This window comes from Pempheris klunzingeri, chromosome 1 (genome assembly GCF_042242105.1).
Source record: "Pempheris klunzingeri isolate RE-2024b chromosome 1, fPemKlu1.hap1, whole genome shotgun sequence".
NCBI lineage: Eukaryota > Metazoa > Chordata > Actinopteri > Acropomatiformes > Pempheridae > Pempheris > Pempheris klunzingeri.
The window spans coordinates 29320628-29339817 of NC_092012.1; the positions used below are offsets into that span (position 1 = coordinate 29320628).

The 19190-nt window shown below is 40.0% G+C and overlaps 1 protein-coding gene across 1 annotated transcript in view; it reads left to right on the forward strand.

Moving 5' to 3' along the window:
* adamts17 (ADAM metallopeptidase with thrombospondin type 1 motif, 17) overlaps nucleotides 1–12360 on the forward strand; it is a 103299-nt gene extending 90939 nt beyond the window's left edge. The window contains exons 20-24 of the mRNA XM_070834155.1: nucleotides 2986–3121; nucleotides 4323–4527; nucleotides 5621–5773; nucleotides 11325–11502; nucleotides 12180–12360. Coding sequence (XP_070690256.1) covers nucleotides 2986–3121; nucleotides 4323–4527; nucleotides 5621–5773; nucleotides 11325–11502; nucleotides 12180–12331 — 824 coding nt within the window. The 3' untranslated portion in view covers nucleotides 12332–12360. The remainder of the gene's footprint in view (nucleotides 1–2985; nucleotides 3122–4322; nucleotides 4528–5620; nucleotides 5774–11324; nucleotides 11503–12179) is intronic.
* Nucleotides 12361–19190: the final 6830 nt, after the last annotated feature.

The following is a 19190-nucleotide window of genomic DNA, read 5'->3' on the forward strand; positions in this document are numbered from 1 at the left end:
AAAAATCTTACCTGGGTCACTTTTAAGCTTTCTGGCAAATGTGCCTCAATGTGTTTTATCTTTAATAATGCCTTCTTTCCAGCCAACCTTCCATTCTAAGCTCTTGATATTGTTGACTGGTCCACCTTCATTCCACCCTCAGTCACTGAGCTCTGCAGCTCCTTCACAGTGGATTGTTGGTGTCTCACCTTGCATTTTGAGGGGTGTCATGATGCAGCTTCCATTTCCTCACTATTAAGCTGGGGTATTTTGCTGTAGCCTCTCCCTCTTTGTGGACACCTATTACTTTATCTTTAACTTCCTTCAAATGCTCTTTTTGATCTTCAATTTCACGCCTTTCCATCAGATTTACTGTCCGACCAATTATACTTAAATTAAACCACACAATTGTCTTACTGTTTCACAAAATCATTCATGAAAACATTAATCCTAATAAATAATAACAAAATATACACAGAATAAAAAATCTGATACCTTTTAAGAGGGTTGAATCGGGTCAAAGATTAAAAACAGGGATTTAAGGAGAGACTGCTGTGGGTTAACTGGACAGACTGGAGTCACGTGGGGGGTATGAACTGGACTGGGTGGGGGGTGAGGATGTCAGTGAGTTTGGAGTGGAGAGCCAGTGGCTAATCCAAGACAATGCTCATCAGCATATTAGACGGAGCAGGCCTGAGTAACTCTGTAACTCGTACTCACATTTCCACACACACCCACACAGAGTACAGACACCCCGCTGCTGATTTCCTGAGCAGCTCCTCTTATCCTCTTATTGCTTTCTAATATTGTTATCCAGCACTCAAAATATTTTAATGTACATGCATCACTTTGAAGTTGCAGTCCGCTGCTTGTTTCCAGGAGGCGAAGTCAGGTGCTCCTGGATTAGCAGTCAGTGAAACAGCGAGGGGTAAACCCACCACTGCTCAGTTTATCTCTTTTTAATGGTGGATTAGAGTTTATCTATGTGCTTGAGATCCCATGTAGATGCATGATTTGACATCCAGAGCGCACATCACAGTAAGAAAGTGATCAGGTATTAACACACAACAGAAACAAAACACAGAAACAGACGCACAGAAGCTGCCTGACATTCTCTCAAGCTGAGCCAGCAATCCCAGGAGGCATTAGGTAAAGAATCAAATTTACATTTACATTTAATTTATATGTTGTAAGTCTTTGCTAAGCATTCATATAATACATTTCTATCAGTTCTCATTCACTTCTCTTGCATCATCTTTACCAAAATGAATATACAATCAGATCCATAATACAGTTTTTGAAAAGTCTAAAAATTAGGATTAGATGTCTTCATATCAAAAAAGATCATCATCCATCAGCGATACTCACTTATCCTTTAGAGGGTCGCAGGGGGGGGGGCTGGAGTCAATCCCAGCTGCCATTGGACAAGAGGACACAGGTCGTCAGTCAGCCTAACCTGCATGTTTTTGAACGGTGGGAGCTGTTGCTGTGTGGTACAGCACCAACCACTGCACCACCTCTCAGATCATCAAGTTAACCGTCTCTTAAAGCAATGCAAACAGAGCAGGCGAACGGAGGCACACGTGTCTGCTTCCCTTAATTCCCAAACTCTTACTCATAAACACTTATATTGTTCATTATTTCTTTATAGTTTTGCTCTGACAACTTAAATGAAATGTGCCATTTCATGTGATCAGAAGCTTTGTCTGCATCTTCGGCCTTTCATATAGTCTACTCTTGTCTTTGCACAGTGATTCAGCAGATGCAGATTACCTGTGTGTCTATTCTTAATGAACCTTGTTCAATATCAAATCAGCCACAAAGAACATTGCTGAATACTCTCAGATTTTAATTAAGTATCACAATTTATTAAGGTAATATTTTTATTTTATCATATTTTAAAAAGCCACATTCTGCTTTTGAAACTCTGAAGCTTTTTGAACTTACAGTTTGGTACTCACAGTACTGCTAATAAGGCATGCGGTCATGTTCATGAATAAGGATGGCAAATATTATTACTTCGTTTTTCAGGTTAATTTTTGCAAACAATTTCATCAGTTACTTGTGGAACCCGGACTGAATTTGGACTAAGATAATATGCATCGTTAGAACAGATTGGCAATAGGCAAGATTGTGTATAAGTGATGGGAAAAAAACACAAGGATTGACTGAAAATATGAAACTTTGCCTTTTTATTATCAAATCTTAACTGTTAAAAACTGGTGACAGAAAACACGTCTTAAATCTACAGCATAATCTACTTCTCCTCTGTCTACCGTATGAGTGTGTTTTGTTATGTTCCAAACAACCAGTTTCACCAAAATCTTCCAAAACGTATCTCAATACGCTGAAGTTGTTTGGTTGTAAACATTTTAGTAAGCAGCTCGATCAAGCCGCTTTAGAAAACAAAATTATTGGGTGAAGCATCCCTTTCTATTTTCTGAGCAGCGATCAGGATGTAGATTCTATCTCAGCAGTCTGAAGTGCAGTTGTTGATGCATCTATTTTAGTGAATTCCTGTTTTTATTCTCTAAGACATGGACTCCCTAAAAGCCTCATCACTGCATCCTTGCTGTTGTTGATGTGTTTGTTTTTTCTTTGCTCTTCTCGCTGTTATTAATAAAACAAAGTTGTTTTCCATAGCCCAGTTTGGAGGAATCATTACAAAACAACCATGATGAGAAAAATCCTATCAAGCGTCTGTTTTCAGAACGCTATAAATCCCTTGATGTTTGTACTCCCCGTCGCAACAGACAATATTAAGTGTGAAATATGGTTTTCCAAGAAAAACTCCTCAAACTTAAATACCCAGAAATCTCTCTGCCAGCCAGTTCACTCATCCAGTGAACTCCATCAGAGCTTCAGTCTAATACAGAGACAATTACACAATGAAAGTTAATTACTGGTGTGGACTCAAAGGACAGAGAGCTCCTTTTTGGGCATGTTCCAAAACCCCACAGAACACATGGAGCACTGACCTATATGTGTGTGCGTGTGTTTGTGCAGGTGAGAGGAGGACAGTGGTTTCCTGTATGAGAATAGCCAATAAAACCATGGAGGTGGTCAACAGCAGCTACTGTCAACCTGAGAACCGACCACACCCCCAAATACGACCCTGCAACTCTCACCCCTGCCAGTACCGGTGAGACACACACACACTCACACACACACACACACACACACACACACTGAAATGGTTTTTGGAGCTGTAGCACACTTGTGCCACAATAGAAATAGTAAGATCAGGAGAGCATGCCACTGTCAGGCAGCCAGTGTAGAAACAGATAAATGACACAGTGATTTAACCATATTACATCATATCTGCATCACAACTATCAGTAAACACTTAAATGTTTTTTCTCTGTCACCTTTTAGCTTCCTCTTAGTTGTTCCATGTCAGCTTTTATTTTTATCCATTTTATCTGGCTGTCTTTCTGACAGCACACATTCTTCACATTCACCGTTTTGCTGAGTTTCATAACCCGATAAGGGCCTATATGAATCCCTGACACTATTGTAAAGGAATGTTTTGGCTGTTTTACAGTTGAAAAGTGCCACGAATCTGCAGATTTGTATAAACCTTAAAACTTAGATTTCACAAAGTGCTTTTTTATTTTGCGGAGTTTACACTCCCCTGATTTAGAGGCTTCTTGCATAATGAGCATATGTGTTAGGTGGCCATGCCATATACAGGTATTTATTTAGAATGAGTGGCATGACACAACAGCTGTGCCATTCATTTTCAGTATGTTAATCAGATTACTATTATGTTTTTATCACGTTAGCCTTACATAAATATAAATCATCATTTGGCTTTTTACTTTGTCTTGAGATGTGCTCTGTAAAACTAATGTGCCCACTAAGCCAGTAAACTTTGTAAGCACAACTTTTTCTCTCTGTTTAAGCCCTCTGTCCGGACTAAAAAAAGGATTTTTCTCACCCAAAACAAAGCATTAGGTTCAGAGGAACTTTCTGTCATCTCGAATCTTTTCCTAGATCACTCATTTTGAATGTCAATATAGTCAGATACACTGCACAGCTGTTGTCATGACCCCACAATTATAAAATAATGACTATCAGCACCCCAGTCCAGCAGCTCGTAAATGACTGCTGGCCAACAGCTAATATTTATGAGTTGTGATTAAATCAGCATTTTATACTCATTCTTGTAAAACAACCAAGTGACAGTGATCACAGAGGTTATCCATAACTTGAATTTATGTTGATGAAGTAGGGATAAAATAATGATTTTACCAGCTTAGACTCAATCTTATCCCCATTCAGACCTGAAGGCTTGTGCATTATGACCTGGCTGACTGTAAACATGTGGGGCTTTCTCACAGGTGGGTGACAGGAGAGTGGGGATCTTGCTCCGTTACTTGTGGTAAAGGTCTTCAGCAGAGGGAGGTGGCTTGTGTTTACCACCTACAGAATGGCTCACTCATCCACACCAGGGACCTGTACTGCCAAGGAGGAAAACCTCCTCTTCTGCAGGGCTGTGAGGGCCGACTCTGCCTCACTGTGTGGGAGGCCTCAGAGTGGTCCAAGGTACGTCTCACACACACACTGTGCTGATGTCATGTGAAAACAATGACTGGATCTGGGCCAGTGAAACGCTGAACACTGAGGGTTCTTCAGTTCCTACATGTGTTTCTCAAGGGGGGAGATCACCTGCACACCATTAAAAGCTTCTTCAGATTTTTGCAACCTGTTTTCCAGTGGCGTTAGATCAGTGACAGATTTAGAGGCATTTACTTTTCATTCTACTTGTCAATAGAATAGAATAGGATTGCACGAGTAAGAATAGATATATTGGAATTTTTCATGCCTTTCTCAGAGTCAACTTTGTATATACATATAAGAATAAAATAGATGTACATAATAAATAAGAAAATAAAAGCGCTCTATATAAAAATATGAAAAAATGCCCTGCATGCTATGTAAAGTCAAATAACTTAACAAAGACCATCAGTGATTCAGACAGTAGCCCATAAGGGTCATCTGAGCCTTAAAATACTTTAGGGAACTAGAACCATGATCAGTTTTAGCCAAGCTGGGCGTGTTTACAGTAGCTGATGTGTTTTGACTGAGGAAAAATTTTATGGTCCTTTATGTTTCTGATTTTCTGATTTGTATGTTTTAAAAAAGGAGACTCATTTGACAGCTCTGACCAGCATTTGTGAATTTGTTTTTTTTTAGAATAAAGTACCTTTTTGGATATGCACTACAGTTATCCTGTAATTTTCTCATGAATTTCTTCTGAGGACGTATATTCCTTTGGTGTGACTGTAGCAAGGGTTCTTTATTCCTGTCAGTGAAAATGCAGGTGTGGTGTTGTTTCAGTATGAAGAACACTGCTCTGACTAGTTTTGACTTTACTGCGATAAGCAAAAGTTATTTTGAAAATGTAACAACCATTGCCAAGGTTTTTTTACGCATTGATTTTTGAACTTTGGAGATCTATGACACAGGGGAATAAGCTATATCAGGATGTGGCTACTCACTCTTCTTCTTTTAGGATCTTTACAGAAATTGTTGACAAGAGATTGAACAAACCAGCCTTATCTTTGGAATAACCCAATGTACCCTCATTCTGTTTACCACTCTTTTCCATCTATTCTTATTTTTCCACTTCCTCCAGTGCTCATCAGACTGTGGCCAGGGGATTCGCAGACGGACGGTGTCGTGTACAAACCCTCAGGGTCTATGTGATCCTCTGTCTCAGCCCACTCAAGAGGAGCCCTGCGAGGACCACTCCAAATGCTATGAGTGGAAGACGGGAGATTGGTCCAAGGTAAGACAACCTTCAGAACCCATGGTGCATGCAGGGTTAAGATGCTATTAAGGTCAAGCAACTGAAACGCTTGGCTAGGAGGATAAGGCTAGCATTAACTATCATGTCCACAAACACTATGGCAACTTACTCAGCATTCACTCACCAAGAAAAAGGGAAACACACCCTCTTTGTATATTTAGCCAGGATACATATAAAATGATAAAAGTTTCTATTTTTGGCCATCATTTCTATCAGTTACAGTATGATAAACTGTGCTCAACCAAGTAATTGCTGAAATCTAAGAACAGGCATTACTAAAAAGACCACAAAGGGAGATGAATTCTGTGTTTTCCCTCTCTGGCCGAACCTCATCCCACCCTCCGAGGAGATGCTTCTGTAACTCACTGCACCATCAATTCAAGAGCTCTTTTCTTGGTATCAGTTTCAGCTGACTGCATCTTTCTACAGTGCTGAAAAGTAAAGATTTCACAACTTCCTCTTCACCAGCCTGCTGAAACAGTCCCAAGAATTCTTCTAACAGGGCATCACTGTTGTTACAGATTGGGCGAGAACACAAAGTGCCTTCATAGTGGAAAAGTGAAATGTGTTGAATGAGCTGATTTATAGTAAACACCCAAGCACACCTTTATTCTATCAATATATCCATCTAATGTCCAGTAGACTGTTGTGGTTTCTATTTGTGCTTCTCCTCTCATCATTACTTCTGTGTCTGCGGGGAATCAGCTAAACTCATTTGAGAGTATAATGATGCTTGGCAAATGAGTTGTTGAGAGATGCCGTGTGAGCTTCATTACGCTGCTGGTACCACAGTATTAACCTTTAATGGCATTTCCTGTTCTGGAAAGTTATGTCTGATTACCAGAAGCTGGAGTAGCTGCAGCAGCATCAGAGGGCTGGAACGCTTTAGTCACTGCTTCACTACAGATTCCATGAACTATGGCGATTCAGCTCCATCCGTCGGCTAATAGAAATAGTTGGGTAAAATCATCCTGGCTGGTGGTGGCACTGACATTTGAAGAATACCTAAATCTGCTCTCATCATATAAGGGCCTGTACAAGTTTGAATTGTATTAAAAATATGATGCAGGCTATTAAAATGTATCTTGTTTCTGTAGTTGAATAACATTGAACTAGTTCAGTGGTGTAGGTGTGTGTACTAGTCATCGAAATTTGGCTGCAATTACAAAATGCATTTACATTATGGCAGGTTCTGTCATTTCTTACACCTCGATCAAGTTAGTCACCAATTAGAAAAACAATGAAGCCTATCATTAAAAAGAAGAAGAAAAAGAAGAAAGCACACTAAGTGGATACATAAATATGGTTAATAGGTACTGAATCAAGTTGTGACTCCTACAACTGAGAGAAAGCTGTGTGTGTGTGTGTGTGTGTGTGTGTGTGTGTGTGTGTGTAATGCTGCATTTCTTTTTAAGATAATTCAGCTATATAAATGTTTTTAGGGTTATGTCCCACGTTTCCCTTAGGATGGAGCTGTAGCAGTGGATTTGAGGCAAAAAGCTGCAGGATCTGTCCAGGAACTAGGGACCTCAGGACCACGGTCTAAATTTAGTTCCATGGACAATATTTTAATCCACTGCTCGGGACGTGCTCCCTGTGCAGGAACTTTGGGGGTGGGGGCTCGCAGTGCTGGATATTTCTGATTGGTCATGTACTTGTAATATTTTAGTGTGTGTCAGCTACACACACTTAAAAAGAAACTCCTCATTAGCTTAAAAGGGGACTTTCATACTCTTCTATAAATTTAGTTAATATCACATAGAAGCCAAAAAACATAATGTTACTGTTACAGGCGGCCCTTTAACAGGAAGAAGCCTCGAACAGAACCAGGCTCAGAAGTGGGCGGCTTTCTGTCGGGGTCCGATAGTAAACTCACTATAATCAATGAAACTGGCTACACCTGCGGAGTCAACAGCAACATTAGTCTAAAGCCTGGGGGAAATGTTTGCTAGAGTTGACCGCCTTCACTTTTCTAGCAGTTGGGAAAACAATCTACAAGATTTTTGTTGTTGTGGAGAAGCAGCAGCATAACTGACACACTGCAGCCTAAAGTGTGTTTTTTCAGTGCCAGATTGACAATTCACTGCTAATCCTTTCTTCAGCTCCACTCGCATTCACCATCACTGTTCTGCTGCGTGCTCTCTCACCCTCATTTAACAAACAATGTCATGTGAAGAATGAGGAGAGGGGGGATTTTAGCAGCAGTGGTGCACCACTGCTGAATGAACATACGGAACAAGCGGCATAATTACCCTGCCAGTATCCAGAGAGTTAAGACTCTCTGTTGTGTATTAGTACAGTTTCAGGCCAAATGCCCAAGAACTAAACTAGCCTGGCAAAACCTACCAAAAGCATGTGGGACAAGCAATAACACAGGTAGGAATATAACCAGAAAGAGCAAAAGTTTCAAATTATGCACGTGGTCGCCAAACATTTCCTGTTATTAAGCTCTGGTATTGTCCCTACAGTCACTGCAATTAAACCCACCTGCTCACTTATTTCACCTGCAGCTATAAACAGAAGCAATTAATTACGTTGCTCTGGATCACATTTTACCTCACATTAATCTCATTGCGATACCAGACAAACTCCAGATTTAGTCTGGCCAACCAAAACATGGATATCAGCACATTCACACCTGCATTAAAGTGCAGTTTTTCTTATTCAGATCAGACAACCATGTCCAGATTGCAGGGAAATACCAGTTAGAGATGGCGTTTACAAATCATGGAAATTTGAAAAATGTATGCAGTTAATTGATGGTGCAAGTTTGCAGGAAAATTCAAAAATGAATAATTTCTTAAATCAGATTTCTGAAGCAGAATATAGCCAGATGTCACTGTTCATATGCCAGTTTGTGGTACCCTCTGGATAGGAGACACAAAAATGTCTCACACAGGCCTACAAAGTCAAGTGGGTTGAAAAATGTGACTGAAATGGCCATTGAACTGAACTGGTAACTTTAAATCTTTAAAGGTTAGGTTGTTCTAGAAAATAACTAGTTTGTCCGACCACGTCCGAAGGCAAAAGAGTTTGTAACTGATCCAAATGGCCACACTTGAAGGTGGAGTGAAAAGCACTTTTCCAGAAGGGCTTTATAGCGAAGAACATCACAGGAAAAGTGACAAATTGTTGTGTAAAAAAGTGAAACCCTGCTTATGTCCTCACCTTCACCAAGTCAGTGTGAATGTTGAATGCTGCTGCCTTAAGAACGAGGGCGAAAGAGAGATGATAAACCCACTAGAGATGTCCCAAGCCGATCCTTTACTGTACTGCCTGCTAATATTGTGGCGCTGCTCTCCTTTACAGTCCACAGTTAGAGACTTTTGCTGCATATACAAGAAGTGAATATTAAGGGCGTACTGGTGAGAGTCGCTGTGAGTTTGTACAGCTGGATTGCTAAAATACATGGCTAAGATCCAGCACTCAACACTAATCAATCTGTTATTGCATCTATTATCTTTTCCCTCTCTTTATTATTAGCAAAGAGCACAAAATGTACAGAACAGCCAGGCAGCAGCTTCTCATTTTTAGCCCGAGCTGACTGTCACTTTCACAAACGTTGCCAGTGGCAGATTATATCAGCTGTCGCGAATTAACGTAACGTCTGCAAGCAACTTGATGACAGCCTGAAATTAAACTTTCGTGTGCTCACAGTGCTCCCTGCAGCCAGTGTCTGCACTCGGACAAAGATTGCTTGCGAGAGAAGAAAGCCCACTCTGTAACACCACGATACAGTACAATGGCTAGTGTTTTAGTAGCTGCAGCAGCTCCGACAGACTGATACGTATTCTGTCAATTTCTGAGGAGTCACAAGCTCCCAGTTAATTTTATTCATCTCATAAATAATTTAAGATGATAATTTTGAAGCAGGACCTCCACTATTTGGATTAAGAAGCCTCTGAAAAGCAAGATTAATAAATATTTAACTGGATTCTGTATTGACAGATTCTCATGCAGCTACATACATAAGTTCAAATAGAAACTCAGTGTCTTTTTTTGAATGCATTTGCAGTATGTAGTTAAATGAATAAAGGTGTGATAAGGATACTGTATGAAATCTATTCTTGCTCTCTGAACAAGTCAGTGAGTCAGCTTGCTCCATAATAATAAATAAAAAGGATTAGCTTTCTGCTCCAGTTTACTCCTGGGCCCAACCTACCATGGACTGACATCTTAGCAATAACAAACTACCATAAAGGGTAAAAAGCAATCATAACGTGGTGCTGTCTCCATCGTTATCAGCAGACCCTAGACCCCGAGCTCCCTTTTATCAGCAGACAGACTGCCAGAATATATACTCCCCATCGAGCCCCCTGGAGCAACACTGGGCCGTGGCCATTATGATTTAATGGCAACAGAGTTGTTATTCACAGTCAGAAATGATATTTACATACCAAGATATGTTTTCTGTGTCATTCCTGTGAGTGCTGTCAGCCAGAGGAAGACAATAATAGTGGCATTAGGGAGACCATTAGACCATACAAACTTTGGCTGAGAAGAGAAGTATACAGGTTAGGATGTGATTTGTACTTTTTTACATTTTTACTTTTTTACATTCATTGGAATAAGTGGGCTGCCATGTTTGTATACTGAATTCAGTATATCTATACATTTCTCCCCCCCCCCACCTCTTTGTTTCACACAAGCAAAGTTTCATCCACACTCCTTATGTAATATCTAGTAGTTACTCACGTGTTGCCTGCATACAAGGAAAGGGAGCTATTTTAATTGTACTTTCCCCTTGCACCCACAGTGGCACAGATAGTGCCTAACTCCCTATCAGGTCGAATGCAAACCACCTACACAGGTCTGAAGGTTTAGAGAAAAATAATAATTTAATTGATCATTTTAATGTCTCAAAGGTTTTAGATTTGCACACAATTTTCAGTCAGAATGTATATTGCTTACACATTCCTGCAGTTTACGACCTTGCATATTGGAAAATAAATGGATTGTTAGATTATATCCTGTTTTTGAGTGATAGCTTGAATGTCCGTCTTATGTTAAAGCACTAATCCATTCATCATTTCACACTCCAGATTTCATAGTAAAAATGTTTTTTGCCTGGACTATATAATGGGGTGCATATTCACTGTCAAGTGAATCCACGCACTTGTACAGCAAAGGCCAGACAATCCAACATCAAATTAATTCTTTAAATTGGCTGCTTGTGCATGGCATGGTAACACCCAGCAGTTTTTGGGAAACATACTATTAGAATCTAGAATCTCTTGTCTGTGTGCAGATATGGAGTCAGGACATGGTTAGCCTAGCTCAGCATAAAAACTGTAAACTGGTAAAACAGCCAGCTTGGATCTGTCCAAAATACAGATCACTGATCATCACACAGTATCACAGTTATTTAGTTTTAACAAAAACAGAATTGTAAAAATAACAAATTGTGTTTTAGGGAATTTACAGCTCTATACTACGTTAACAACAACCACCTTTGTTGGCTACAGTCCTAAACTTCTACAGAGTCCCAGTATGAGCAGTGAGGACTGACACCTTTAATTTGCTGTTTCAGTGCTCGTCATCTTGCGGAAAGGGCCTGCAGTCGCGAGTGGTCCAGTGTATGCACAAAGTGACTGGTCGTCACGGTAATGACTGCCCAGTGACACTGAGACCACCGACCTACCGACCCTGCCACCATGGTACCTGCAACGAGAAGATCAATGTGAACACCATCACCTCCCCCAGGCTAGGTGAGACACAACTCAATGTCGTTGTTTGTATTTAAACTAATGTAATTTTAAAGTTTTCTCTAAGGCACGGGCAAAATGTACACATTATCAAGGCCTCTCATTTGAGTAATGTTTGAGAATTCTAATACCGTAGTCTGAATGAATTTGGAATTTAAATAGAAGTCAACTAAAATAGATTTAAAAGATAAATCAAACCTTAAGACTACATTCAACCATTCATACACTGATGGCAGGTTGCTATTCATCAGAAGGAAGCTAATTCACAGGCATTACAGCTTCAGGAAAAATTTGGGGCTTAGTGTCCTCATGTGGACTTGAGGAGCAGTGGAACACAAGATTTTTCTAAAAACACCAACAAAAAAGCAACAGTTAACTACAGCAACCGAATGCGATATTATAATAATAATGCTATAAGAATGCTGAACATGAAGAAACCCACAGTAGTGGTTAAGTGTTTGCAGTGCTCCTCTAAAAGATAGAATACTCACTAAGACAAACAATTAACAAGCATGTTTAGAGCTTGTTATGGTGTAAATAGTGTAACTGGGGATAAATGGTGTGTTCTCACCCATTTTCAATTGTGTGCAATGCAATTTTATAAGTTTTGGAGAACTTGTCAAAACTGTGATTCAACAAATGTCACCTTTGAATACTGACTTGCTGCCTCCCCCCCTCAGCTGCTCTAACCTACAAATGCATGGGGGACCAGTGGACGGTGTACTGTCGTGTGATCCGAGAGAAGAACCTCTGTCAGGACATGAGGTGGTACCAGCGCTGCTGTGAAACCTGTAGGGACTTTTATGCCAAGAAAATACTGCACAAGAGCTAATGACCAAATTCATCTACTTTTCCTCCAAATAGCGCTCATTTTTGTAAATGTTTTTAATATTGTTAAATCTTATAAGAAAACAATTTCTATTATTGATGGAACTTTTTGTATTTAAGTAAGAAAAATTCAAGTACACATTAGTGTACATTTTAAATGGGCTCATAAGCTTCTAGTTTTGATGAAGACTTGAAAATGTCCAATATTTCTTTTGCTGTACACCAAAAAAAAAAACAAAAGAAAAAAAAATGGGGGAGCCTTTAGCATGCTAATCCAGGCGGTATTATTGCACAGAATGTTCGGAAAGTGCTTGATTTTGAAGTACACTTTTTCTGGCAGGTCTATCAGATAACATGAGATTATGAGTTAGCCAGAGCTTTCCCCTCTCATCTCTTCCTTAATTATGCTCTCCTGTATCTTTAACTCTGTTGTACTGTATTATAGCTAATTGTTGCAATTACAAATAACAAATAGGTGTATACATAAGTAAAATTATGATACTTAGCATTAATTAAGTATACTGTAATAATGTGTAAGTATTAATCAGGAGCCATGGCAAAATACTGTAGGATTACAGTGAATTGACCAAGCTAATGATTGGAGACCCACTGATCCACTGGTCTGTTTGACGGCCGTGGATAGCTCATGTAGCAGAACATGGTGGAAGCATACAAATATGCTCAAGGGTACATGGTCCATTGATTGACTGATGGATTTCAAATTTTCTCACCGACAATATTACTCTTTATTTCAAGATTTATTTAAATTCATTCAGAGTAACTGTGCATGTCAGTGCAAAATCTTCTTTTGACAGATATTAGTAAGTAGTTAGGGGTCAGCATGAGCAGTGAGAAATGACACATTTCAGTGTCTCTTTCAGTACTCGTCATCCTGACCGTGGAATGTATAGCTCGCTCAAACCACACTGTACTGTCCCACGCCGTGTCGCCACGGTGGCCTCACGGCAGGGCTGTTGTGATCCTGCTTGGTAGCAAGACCAGCTGCAGCTGTTAGACAATCCAACTTCATTTGAAGCACACCGACGCCTTCAGACACGAGCTCTTAACTCGTAGCAAGCGCACATAAAAGTTAAATTGAGTGGCATGAACAGAGCAAGTCTAAACCTTTCCTAACTCTTGGCTTTTTACGCCAGATTATTTTCTCCCCATTTCACTTTATCATATATGACAAAAACTCCATTTGCAAGAGTCTTGTATCCTTATAAATCTTTCTTGGTTTTTCAGTCCAGAGGTAGAGATAAGGCACATGAAGCTATTTGGTATCTAGCAGTTGGCAACAAGAATTAAGCCAGCTAACAATCACCCATAAACCAACACAAAAACATGGAGGAATTTTATTTACGAACTAAGAGCTTCCTCACAACCTTCATTCACACCAGTCCCTCGCCCATCCAGATCACTGCTTTCTACCTCTTACAGATCACTGCTCAGTGGCTGCTGGGTCAGACATGATCCAGCTTTTCTCCACTGTACACTTGCAGTATACCAGTTTTGGCACATATGACATGGGATATAGTCGCATTCACTTACAAGTCAGTGTGAGTATTATTAAAACATACTGATAATTATTGAATTTAAAGTCAAATTCTAATTTGAATTTTCTGATGCCAGTACAGGTGTATGAGAAAGCCAAATCTGATCAACACAGTGATCTTAGCAATAAATCTATGTAATAACCACTATATACAATGTCAGGCTTTTTAAGCATTTCAAGAGTACAGTGATGGGATTGCTGGCAGATTGACCAGACCTCATCTGGAAGTGGTCACATATTGTGGTCAGACCTCAATCAGGTTTAAATGACATCCGTTTTCATTGGCTGAGGCACAGACTCAGACCTTTTCACTTTGATTGGCATATTTTTCTATTCTCGTGAAGATTTCAATGCCCATCAAAATTAAAAAATAAAAAAATGTATAGCCATCAGCAGCAGGAATCTGTTTATTTCACCTGCAGTATTTTTGTATTGATGCAGCTGGATTTAACACTTAATTACCTTCTGTGCTTTTGTGCATAGGCCATCACGCAGGCTAGAACCTCCGCTGGTTACAGATACAACAGACACACTGCTGTTCAGCCTGTTTAGTTACTTTTTAATTGTAAAATATAGTTGTTGGAAGGTCACCTAACTCTGCCTCATCATGCAGTCTCAGGCTACTCGTCAAAAGCCACAGATGAACACTTCCTCTGCAAAGGGAAACTTAAGCATAGCTCATACTGCAGCAGTACATCAGGATATTCTTGAGTGACCCCTACAGGCACAGTATGAGGATCATGTGACCATGTTTGTCGACAAATTCACCAGCTCTACCTGCCAAGTTTGAACGTTGAGATCTGATCACAATACCGACAGAATTGAGATAAGGGGAATAAGATAACATATAACATATCCATGGATAACATGTCCAGACAAATGTCACCTGTTGGGGACCTGAGAGCGACTTCTTCACTACTTAAAATGCTGTTTTTAGAACCGTGTCCCCTCTGACAGGTAAAACTAACAGTAAAATTCAGGAGGGAAATCAGTAATTACTTCTACATGGTCAAACATTGAATAATTATCATCAATACCAAATCAGCTGCTGCTGTGCAAAAATATCATCATCGCTATGTCAACCCTTTTCGCATAGTCATTGAGCTCACGTACATCTGTGTGTTTGTGTGTGTGTGCGTGCGTGTGTGTATATGTGTGTGTGTGTGTGTGTGTGTGTATTAGCAAAAAAAGTGTTTTCCAAGGGGTTGAATGGTGCTATCTTATGACCTGTTTCACTATTGTGGAATTCAGCTTATTGTCAGTGATGGTCCTATTGTCACTGTTCATAGTTATTTGTTTTTGTATGTTGTAGGATTATTTAATAACATGCCTTTTATTGATGACTTTTTTTTTTGCCATTGTAGTGCAAATATTCTTAATTATTCCTGTACTGTACGTTTTTTTAGTTGCACATGCAATATGTTTGGTACATAAACTGCCACTACTATTTTATGGTGCTGATTTGGAACTGAGTAAATAATCTGTTTATACAGGGATTTAACAATTTGTCTGTTGTTCTGTGTAGTCACACTATATTTGTACTGTTATCTACATTGTGTCCAATATTCACCATTCTGAGCAAGAACCTGAATGATTAGATGAAATTCTATTCTATTTCAAGTCTACTGTAAAGTGATTATCTTGTACTTTGTTACATAATAAATAATGTGACTTTACCTGGAAAAGCAAACCTGTATGACCTACTATTAAGGTATGTGGATTTACCATTAAATCAGAATGCAGACTGTTCTCATCCTCTTCCTGTCCTTACAGCACACTGCCATACAGTGTAGTAGTAGTAGTAGTCATTAAGGAAAGCTTAATAAAACACTGACGTATTTGCAGACAGAGCTAAGAGTGTTTGGAACAAAGTCATGAACAGTTTAAAATGTACATTTGTATTTAAACAGTTTCCAAATGCTTTATAAGATACCACAAGGAGTTAGTTATGTGTGTAATATAGAATTAAATGTTTCAAGCATGTCCTATGTCAGTTATGAATACATAGAATGTTGATCATCAGGCCTTATAGTGGGTATCAGGCTGCGCCGTCATAAACTGACCTCTGGACCTCTAACAGACGACACCATTCTCTAACTCCGACCTGACATACCTTTAAACTGCCTTTAAATCTTGATCGCAGATAGCAGATACTCTGCAGCATGGCCCAGCCTTATATCTACATCGTATCTGCTTAGGCTAAACGACAATAGCTGGTGCTAACTCATTTTCAGTGGGAGACGAGTGGAGCGACAAACAGGTACAATCCTGTGGAACCGTCATGGTCATGCTCATCTCACACACAGCCCACCCGCCAGCTGCTGATGACTGATGAAGACTTAACACTGATCTGATGCTTGTTAAGCGTTACATTTTCATGTTCATTAGAAATAATCGAATGATAATTTGACACAGATGGAACAGCACTTTTTGTCTTTGGTTAACTGAACACTAGGCTAGTAAACTAAACTAAACTTTCACTGAGTTGAGCCTGTGACACCGAGAAAGCTCAACAGTGTGTTCCTGTAATATATCTGTTTGCCATGGATGCTTCAGTGGAGGAGTTGATGATCCGTTAATTAACACAAAATGCTCCTTTTATTTTATTACATTATAGCGCCTAATAAAAAATATAGTTTGTTAAATGCTAAATGCATTACATTTACACCCACTTTTCAGAGGCTAACATTTTTTCTCATCAGAACTGACTTTAGGAAATCCTGTGGAGTACGTTATCAAGTCTCTTATTTGTATAATCCGTGTGACACATCTCGCACTCACTCGCTAACATGAAACCAAACTGTGAAATCAGCATTAAGATATCTGGCACAGTAGATGCATTCTGTGTTCACCTCGCTATATAGTAGTTTTTATTGTTACTGGCACACACACAGGATGTGACACAGATGACAAAAGCCTGCGTGTTTTAAATAACATTCCTAGCTAATAAAATGATGAATCCTTTCAGTCTTGGGCTGTAAACAGACACACCAGCTCTTCTTCTGTTCTTCTCAGACCACCTGCTGTGTGTAGCATTGTGATGTGCTCTCTCTTTGACATTCTATAGTTTCAGTTTCCTTGTATGGCACGCTTTTCTCAACTATTAGTGTAAAGATAGAAAAATATCATTAATAATTCAAAGACTTGAGCTTCAGAGATCCACGCTGCTCAAACCCAACCAGTTACTGCATCATATGGTGATGCTCTGAAAGATAAATCTAACATGTTGTGTATGTTGAAGCCCTCAGGGAAGATGAATGGCCATCTGGCTCGCCGACACCAACATTTAAGCTCTGGTGTGAAAGGACGGAAGGGAAGGTCACACCCGCCTCTGTTCCTTCTCTCTTTCTGCTGTCTGAGAGGCAGAGGTGAATCAGCCTGATAAAGCTGAAACCAACCACATGTTTTTTTTCCACTCTCTTCCACCTCTCATTCTGCTTCTGCTGCACAGCATGAAAATGTCCTTCCCTCAACTTCTCCACTAATTCCATTATATCTTTAATGTTCTCTTCTCTCTTTGCAGCCTCTTACAGGTGTGGGGGGGGGGGGGATTAATCATATTGATTAATCTGTAAGTAAGAGATTTGTAAGTACACTACAGGGAGATTTCCACACATCCTTATTTCCAGTCAATTCTTGGAAAACGATGAAATGCCTCAGTTGGGGATAAGATGATGTTTCACTTCCCCACATATTATCCTGCCTGTCCGGGGATGGAGTCGCCACTGACTCTGAATGATGCCCATGTCTCCTGAATATTCCCTGTACCTCAGTAATAATGATGGAAATCTGTATTCTGTTTTCAAGGATGTAGAGTGGGAGTCAAGACCCCCTTGGAGGGATCACGAGACACAGGTGGGTGCTGCAAGATGATCTTCTGAAGGTGTGAAGTAACATTTTTAATGATTTGAAAATGTTTATTTTAACCAGTTCTAAATAAGATAATGTAATGTCTACATTTAATGTGACTGATTTTTTCAATAGGCGACCGTAGCAGATCCGTTTTGCAGCCCCACAACAATGTCTACGTGTCATTTTTTTTCCAATATTATAGCTCACTCATATCAATGGGCTTCATGTCTGCTCTTTTCACACAAGATGAAATGCTGGTTGATATCTAAAATGAAGCAGTGGCCAGCAGCGAGATTATCAAACTCTACAGGAGAAGAGTGCCATGTCCATCAACAGTTCAACGAGTCAAGTGCTGAGAGAAATACATCCAGTATGGATTCACATGCTGCATTGTCAGTGACGTACAACATCTCCAATGTGTTGTATTCACTGAGCATGTTCACTGGCTTGAGGCTTTCACAAGCACTTCAGACACTTGATAACCAAGCACTTGTCTCTCGCCGCCAAATCAGTGGATGTTTTCCTCTGAAAGGAATGAAAGCCGCAAGGCCAAATGCAATGCCTTTGCACACCAAACCACAATCCCTGCCAGAGCTCAGAAGGCATCATAGAAGGTGTCATGGGTGGGTATGTCATTACCCATATGTTTGTCGCTATTGGATGCTGGATACAAACCCTGGTCTCTGGAGTCCTGCTCTTTGTAGGCCATTCAGACCAGAGACTGTGACCTGTGACTTATGTGCAATTTAAGGATGTGACACCAAAGGAAAAATGGAGGGAGGATTGGAGAAGCCTCTCCTATTCTATCTTAATAGGAACCCTTATTGTACAATCATATTGTACATTCCCCCATTCCCTACATGCTAGTTTACACACACACACACACACACACACACACTCTCTCAGACACAATGACAGCTGGCTGCTGTCAAATGTAGTCCTAATAAGTGAGGAAATTGATCTTAGAGGAAACCAGACAATGGTTGAAGGTCATTATAGCAAGGTTGTTACTCACTGGTGTGCATGAATGTGTGTTTGTAAAGTCAACTGTTTGAGTGCATCAGCACATTTTTGAATGCAATTCCAGAGATAATTAGTGAAATCTCTCAGCTCACACCACCATGTCGTCCTGCTGCAGCTTCTCTCCACCACCATGCGAGGACTGAGAATGATGGATGTCTACCAGCCAATTCTTTCCACCTGTTCAGCCAACCCCATTCTCAGGCAATAATGTTGATATTCGACAATTCTGTAAAACCCTGGTTATACTCAATGATGTTTTTAAAGGCAACTACAATGTGGTTTAAAAAAAACAAAAACACCCCTTACTCTCCACACATGCCTGTGTGCGTTTCTGTGCACTAACCTTGTATTTCTGCAACACTTACATCAAAGCATCAGCGTACAGATCCAACCCTGGGACACAAAGAGTGTGTTTAAAGCAGCACAGCATGCA